Source organism: Cyphomyrmex costatus, unplaced genomic scaffold (assembly GCF_001594065.2).
Source record: "Cyphomyrmex costatus isolate MS0001 unplaced genomic scaffold, Ccosl1.0 scaffold398, whole genome shotgun sequence".
Taxonomy (NCBI): Eukaryota; Metazoa; Arthropoda; class Insecta; order Hymenoptera; family Formicidae; genus Cyphomyrmex; species Cyphomyrmex costatus.
The window spans coordinates 945,665-953,863 of NW_017278185.1; the positions used below are offsets into that span (position 1 = coordinate 945,665).

The 8,199-nt window shown below is 29.9% G+C and overlaps 1 protein-coding gene across 3 annotated transcripts; it reads right to left on the reverse strand.

Moving 5' to 3' along the window:
* Positions 1 to 479: 479 nt before the first annotated feature.
* Positions 480 to 7,254, reverse strand: LOC108776968 (uncharacterized). Of its 3 annotated transcripts, none has more exons than XM_018543737.1 (6): positions 7,218 to 7,254; positions 5,842 to 6,076; positions 5,618 to 5,720; positions 3,765 to 4,017; positions 3,080 to 3,233; positions 480 to 898 (listed from the first exon to the last, which is right to left on the reverse strand). In XM_018543737.1, exons 1-6 carry the CDS (start codon positions 7,218 to 7,220, stop codon positions 708 to 710), a joined length of 939 nt encoding a protein of 312 aa, XP_018399239.1. In that variant the 5' UTR covers positions 7,221 to 7,254; the 3' UTR covers positions 480 to 707. The 3 variants fall into 3 exon arrangements, with proteins under 3 accessions (XP_018399239.1, XP_018399237.1, XP_018399238.1); XM_018543735.1 differs by having other exon boundaries at positions 3,753 to 4,017; XM_018543736.1 differs by lacking the exon at positions 7,218 to 7,254 and adding an exon at positions 6,990 to 7,211 and having other exon boundaries at positions 3,753 to 4,017.
* Between the last annotated feature and the right edge of the window lie 945 nt (positions 7,255 to 8,199).

The window sequence follows — 8,199 nt, forward strand, 5'->3', positions numbered from 1 at the left end:
ATTCTTCTGAGATTGGAGACGTTGTAAATATAGGAATAATGCCGTAACTACGAAATTATATGAATAAAGTATTGAAACTGTACACGGAACACTCCTTTTTCCCTTTTAATGTATATATCGATAACTCGATCTCGACGTGAAGCTAAATTCTTCATTTTCCATGGTATATTAAAAATATACGAGTTTTACAAAGATTAATAAAAATTCACGAACAAAACAAACATATAAATAGCATTCTTTTTACAGACAAATCTGTTATTTCATATTTCGGAAATAACCAAACAAGCTGACGTTTGTCGTCATTTTGATATAAAAATGACGTCTTTATTCAAACGTTGCAACAAGCAACATCAGCTTTATTTCGTGAAAATAAATCGGGTAATTCACTGAGGTGAACGAAAACAAGAACCACCTTTTGCTATGCATTATATAGTTTTATTTCGTATAAGATGCAAATGTAACATATATTATTTGTTCTATTAAGTCTACGACCTACCGTTTCTACACATAATCACAATCACAAGTTATATCAATCGATAAAAAAGAATTAAGTACGTGTTTCACGATTATATCGTTTTACTTAGCGATCAGCATGTGCTTACAATGACTAGATACGATGATATTAACGAGGATGTAGAACGTGCACGGCTGTAACTCGGGCTTTTATCAGCAAAAACCCTGGAAAAAACATGATGTTAAGAGGACGCTTATATAGTAGGTATGTAAGTGGACGATGTGATGCTGCTTCTCAACAACGTGTCCGAGGTGTGTTGCGCAGAACCCTTGCGTGATGCGCGCTTGTGCGGATGAAGGTTTAATGGGGGTAAATTCGGATGCTCAATTCTCGTCGGGGAACTCACGCGCGGACGAAGGGTTCCTCTCTGAATCGTAAGTATTCCTAAAATCACATGAGATATGACTCTTTCTGAAACGCGCGACATATGTAGTAGAATTAATTTTTTTCGTATAAAAATTCAAGTACGTGTATTTATATATTTTATATATGGAATCAAACTAATCGATATTAATATATTATACGTTTTGTAATTATAAAATAAAATTGAAAAAGGTAATAATATTTCTGTATATTATATTCAAAAGAGTAATATAAAGTATTTGGTAGATTCAGGTTTTAAAATGTAAATCAAAATTATTTCAATATGAGTATAGAGGAGAATGTCTTAAATCGGACTGTGTTCCAAATTGAACCTTTTTAATTTAAATAAATACGGTTAAACAGATTGGCGTGCTATTTGTAATGTAAAGTCCTTATAAGACACCGAACATTTGACAGTACTCTGTAACGTTCATAGATCGAATAGACGCAAATATGTATTTTCGGCTATTATGCGAAAAATTTTTTAAAAAAGAAAATCCTTGTAAATCATTATTTAAAAGATGTTAAAAATTTGAACGGTACTTGATTTAATATAATTAAAGGATATGGAATTCAAAAATATCAAGAGTTTTGTGATTACTTTTACAGTTTATTGTAAAATTTGTTTCAATCGTTCGAAAGAACTCGTGTCCAAATCGGACCTCTCTTTGGGTGTCCAAATCGGACCTATACAAAAACACTAAAAAGACGAGTAAGACAGGTGATTCATTGAAGAAAGAAGGTTCGCCACAATTTGGTTTTAGTATTGGTGATCGACCGACCAGATCTGGTCTTATGCCCAATTTCTTCACTTCCAGATAAGTTACGGATAACTTTATTCAGGAGATATTTCCATGTATTCTGGGAGATACCTTCTGAATAAATATTATCTAGAGGTGAAAAAATTGAGCATAAGGAACACTAAATCAATAAAATATCATGTGTCATCAGACTCAGATTGATGGAATTTTTTATTGATTTTAATTCTAAAATAATATTGAGAGTACAAATTAGTTCGGTCCGTTTTCCAAAAGATGATCGCCTCCAAAGACGAGTCAATTTTTCGAGATGAAATTCGAAAATTACCTGAGAGATGGGAAAAAGTAGTAGCCAGCGATGGACAATACTTTAATTAATCTGTTCATTCATTTTGTTTTGAAATAAATGCATTTTTGAACATAAAAAACGGACCGAACTAATTTGTATACCTAATATAAACTGTATTTTTATATTTTTAAGTCTTAAATTGCTCGTTTTTACTCAATACTAATAAAAAATTAATTAAAATTATTTTAAAATTCTATCTAAAAGTCCATAAAAATAGGAGAGGTCCGATTTGGAACTCATAGTTTCAAATCGGATCGAAAAATGCATTTTTACATTTTTCGTTATAGTTCGACACAGGTAAGAGATACGTCAAAATGGTCTAAAGCAAAAATGAAGGAAATTAAATGATCTTTCGAACGGCACCATTGGTTTTGTGATTAGACTTTATTTACGTTTTATAGAGAACAAATGTGGCGTCGAGTGGCTCACCGCTCGGTGCGATTGACTCGCGATATGTAGACCCGAGTTCAATCCCACGTGCGCCCAAACGCGATTTTTCGCGTTTAATGAGCCAAAAAATGGCTCCACCTGGTGATCAAAAGATCTATGATCATCAGCGCCGTTCGGATTCGGTGTTAAACTGTAGGTCCTATACATCAGTATACATATCAGTTATAGATATTTGTCTCTAATATCTGACTGAGGTAGGATTCTGTGGATCAATCACCCATAAATCCGAAAAACAATCTGATTCGAGAAACGAATATAGGCCTCGGACAAAAGAGGAAGAGGCCTATAGACGTCCTATGCTCTACATAAGGAGATAAAAGGAGTCGTATCGTATAGAGAACAAATAGGTCCGATTTAGACCACTCTCTCATCTACTTATATTTTTAAAAAATAATTAAGAATTATAAGATTATTTAAAAATTAATGGAAGAAATCATTATTTAGCCAAGTATCGTTAATATTAAAAAAGAAGTAATACATAGGATAATAAATTAATCTATTGTGTATATATATATTAATAATTGAAATAGAAAATTTTTATGTGACGTTAGTTAAAGAATATTAGTTACACACATACATTGAAAAGATATATTTTAGAAAAATTAGTTCTTAAAATGCATTGTTGTATCAATCAAGCTATATTACCGGATTCATTCGGTTCCAGAACGTCGTTGAGTTGATAATATTCAGTTTTGACAGTCAATGGCTCTTCATAATCTACGAAAGCAGTATTATCAAAAGCTTTGTCATCCTTTGGACGATTTTGCACTGGACTAATAGCTGGTGGATCAGCATACGTCTAGAAAATCATTAGTTTACATTTACATATGTTTTATATGAAATTAATTATCTCTTAAATTGGATATCTAACAAATATACATATAGTATATATATGTATATTTGAAACATTCCTTAAATTAAAATATTAATAGATCAATGATTCTTAAATTAGCAACTGAGAACAAAGGGCGGTTTCTATTTAGAAAAGAAAATTTTAATGGTGCAAACATATAAACCAATATTAATACTTATTCTTTTTGCTCAACTACATTTAATTATATCTCAATTACGATTTAGTTTAATTTTCCCTTGGAGAAATCTGTAACTTAACGATCAGTGATAAAAATATTTAACGTTCAAAATGATTTAAAAATTTATTCTGATGTCTCTAAATAGAGAAAATAAACTCTAAATTGATCAAAGATTTAGGGAAAACATAAGTATGTTCAGAGGGTAAAAGACCTCAAGTAATTTTTTAGGATGACTTTACACACAAAACAAACGATTGTCGTGTAATACAAACGTATTGTTAGATTGCCTTGAGTTTTACATGTTCAGTTGGTGTAGTCGAACAGGCGCGTTTATGGAACTGCCCACCCCCGATAGTTTCGTACGTATGTTCCTCCAAATAATGTCTTGTGGTCCCACGTGGGGTAAGGGTAGCCCACATGACTCGACTGTCTTGCATGGTATCTGCAGCGCAAGGGTAGAGCACTGTCTCATTTTGGAGCCTACCATTTTTCGTTTGCATGCTGGAGGTTGCATTCGGCATAGAAATCACCCCGCCTTTGCCGTTCCTGTTGCTATTATATTCATTGTTTGTTTCATTTCATATTTTTTACACAAAATTGAATGACGTACATATCAAGATTTCACGGAAATATTTTGGGTAGATTATTCGAATTACCTCCAATTTGATTTGTGATATTATTTTATTATTAAATAACATTGCAATTGATATAATAATATATGATCTGGCTTTTTTAATTCATTATGGAAATATGTGTATATATATATATATTTTTATTAACTGCGATTTTCTTCCAATATTACAATTGCAAAAGATATAAACAATATAATTTACTTTCAATGTACATATTTTAGACAAATATAGAAAGAACGATGGCAAAAAGTACTATTGATTACAGTGAAACATTAATCCCAGTAAAATTTCAAGATGAGCATAGATACGGAGATTCAAGGGGGTGAAAGTGATGACTTCCAATCAGGGTGTATTGCAGGGTATTCGGACTGCGAGTTGTTACAGTCATGTAATGACAATTGTGTGGTTTGTTTTGGATTTGATCAATACCATGGGATAAAAATACCTAATCTTGAAATATGCAATGTATCTATCACGATTCACAAAACAACCCTGCATAGTGAGAGACAAGGGAAATCACATTAAAAAAGCATCGCGACCTGTGAGAGGCAAGGGGACTCACAGTAGAAAAGCATCCCGATCTGTGAAAGGCAGCGTCAAGTATCACTTCAACTTCATCTATCTAGGGAAATTTTCATGCTAGACGAAAACTAAGGTCATATTTGAATTCGGTGTAAAAAAACTCATAAGAGGTGATATGTTTCACTTCGTTAAATATACATTTTATTCCTTGCTATGGACACTTGAAGAGTTTCGTGTACTTTTATGGGTTATGGGAAACTATCACTTTCATCCCTTCATATCTCCAGAACCGTGCCTATGCTCATCTTAAAATTTCTCTAGGATTAAGGGGATGCTGGAGCCACCTGCATTACCGATAAAACTATAGTGTTTTTGACGTTTTTATTTCTGTCTAATTTCTTCATAATATATATATAATTTCGCAGAATAAAAATTCTTTTCCCACGATTAAAATATTCATGCTAATGTATCTGTCCCTGGTCTATATTGTGTCTAAAACTGAAAAAAATATAAAATTACAGATTTTTTTATCCATTCTTATCTTTAGCGTTGATCGCCATATTGAGGTTAAATGGATAAAGAAATCTGTAATTTTATATTTTTTCCAGTTTTAGACACAATACAGACCAGGGACAGATACATTAGCATGAATATTTTAATCGTGGAAAAGAAATTTTTATTCTGCGAAACTATATATTATGAAGAAATTAGACAGGAACGAAAACGTCAAAAACGTCAGTTTTATCGATAATACAGACGGGTCCAGCATCACTTTAATGTTACATCATGTAGTATTATTTGGCATAAGAAAAGTTTGGAATTCGAAGTCCAAAAAATGGGCGATAAAACAGGTTTCTTTGCCATCACTCTTTTAAAAAAAGATAAATTATAATTCATGTTTACAATTTATACTTGCTATTTAATTGTTAGTCTGAATTATATATTTACTGACATATATATATCAAATTAATTTTTCCTGTAGAATAAAAAATACTTACAATTTGCATTTTAAGAGTAACGTCGCAAGCACTATGCCAATAAAAATGACACCAACACATGATGATATTAGAATTAGGAGCCATGTATCGTCAAAAACGGTTCCTAAAAAGTTATATATGTTACATATATTTAAATTTAGATATAAAATTTTCAATTAAAATATAAATTATATAATTTGATTGTAAGTTTCTCGATCATAATAAATAGTTGCTTCTTTACCAACCTTGTTGAGGCATTTCTATATATTGGACTCCTTCGGAGCGGCGGTCGCAGAAGTGTTTGCAGGGGCTGTCATTTAAATGCGGTGGGAATGGCAGGATATCAGAACTCGGATAAAAGTCAGAACCTTGTTGAAGAATGGCCGGGAATGGTGGCGGGGGTATGTGAAGAATGTCGGGGGGTGGTTCAAGTGTACAGTAAGCGCAAGTTGAATTCATAATTGTGTCCAATGCTCTCATCTGTAAGTTCGTAAAGTAACAAAGCTAGATTAAAATACTTCGATTTATGGCAAACGTAATAAGATAAATTAACAAGAGCTTAAATTGATAGTCAAACGTATTGCAATATAGTTTACATATATCTCTTCAATATTTTGTATAGATAATTTTATAAGTAAGTACAAAAAGAAATAATTCAAAATATAAAAAAAAAATAGGAAATATAAAATCAATATAAAATAGAAAAATAACTTTTTATAATAATAAAGTATAAATCATTTTCAATTATTGTTGCAATATTAATTATTGATGCTATATGTAATATTAATTAAAAACTTTAAACAAAAAAATCTCAATTAAAATACGTCAGATTTCAAAATATAATTCTATTTACGATTTTAAACATATTTTTAAAAAATATTCAATTTTATATATTTTATATATGTTGTGTGTGTATTTTAATTCTACAAAAGTGTTTTCTGTATTATACAACATGTAAAATTATAAATAAAATTTTAGCCTAAAATTCTAATCAACACAAATTACAGTTAGCTATCTACATTAGCTAAATTATTGATTGTTGGTAATTATTAACTATTATTATAGAAGTAACAATCTCTAATCTACTTTGCAGCTATTTTTATCAAAACATAAATCTTTCTAGATAAATGAAATAATTGATAAACATGCAACAAATTTCATAAAAATTATACTAAAGACAAAAATAATTTTTTAAACAATAAATATTATTTTATATTTTTAAATATGTACATATATATAAGTATTTGTATCTAAACTTAAACATAGAGATAAATAAAATAAGAAATAAAAATAGAAGTATTATCATAATATACTAAAAAGGTATAATCATTAAATAAAAATACGTCACTAAATTAAATTGTAATAAATTGAACTAAACAAATATATATAAAACCTTCAAAAGTAATGTGACAACGTCAAATCTCCAGTCACTCTTTCATTCCATTTCTCTTCTCGTTTCTTCGATTGTGTTTCTGTCTGTACACCTTCGAGCTAAACACCGATCTTACGCAAAATAAGCCGAGAATGTTCAACTAAATTTGTCCATTTTCCACGCGTCACAGATCACTTCGTAACGAACACAACAGAAGAATATGACCGTGATAAGAAAAATCACTCTTACCATTGAGCACCAGCCCTGTACGATTCTGATATCCGAAGGTATCTTGGACCGATGCAGGGCGCACGCGCGTTTTTATTGAACGTAAATGACAAACCATATAGCCAGTTACAAGTGAGCTATACGCACCTAAATCCTAAATTCCGATGTAAAAGCTATCCTTGTTAACACAAAAAGTGAATCTTTCATTTGATATTTCTTTTATGCTGCTTTTGAATTGATTCAATTGCATATTTATTATAATAAAATGACAATATTAATGTTTTATTTTTTAGATAAAATATCATTAATATAGATTATAATCACGATTATTCATAAGAAATTAATTAGAGGAGTGATTAAATGTTTTAATTAATTCTATTCAAATAAAATATTTTTTAAATAATGATATAAAAAGTATACGTTCCATTTACAGACACAATATTATTCAAGACCGATAGATTTAAGAAAGTTTACGTGACTGTTAAAATTATAATTTATAATGTAATATTTATTTTATATATTATCATTTTCATAATGTTTTGTTAGACATATATGTCTATAAATCAATAAAATTCGATTTTTACTTAAAACTGCATTTTTATTAGTATTATTAATATTTAACTCTCTTGTATAAATATAAACAATGCGGCGTTTCATAAATATAAATATATCATATAAAAACATATATGCTTATTTATAAAACATTTGTATATATAATGAATTTTTATATAATACTCTTATAATTTCTCGGCAGAGAATTTACCGACGATCGAAAAATTTATATCGACAGTCGAAATGTACTTTTTATGGTAATATATTATTATTAGATAAAACAGTTTAAACTTTTGAGTATCCTTTTTTGAACATGGCTTGAATTTTTCAAATAATAGAATCTTAATTTTTACGACCGTACAATTGTTAAACAATAACAAGAAAGAAGGAAGCACAAAGCAAAGCCTATCACGGTCAAAGCTAGATCACGATGCTTATTATCATTATGTGT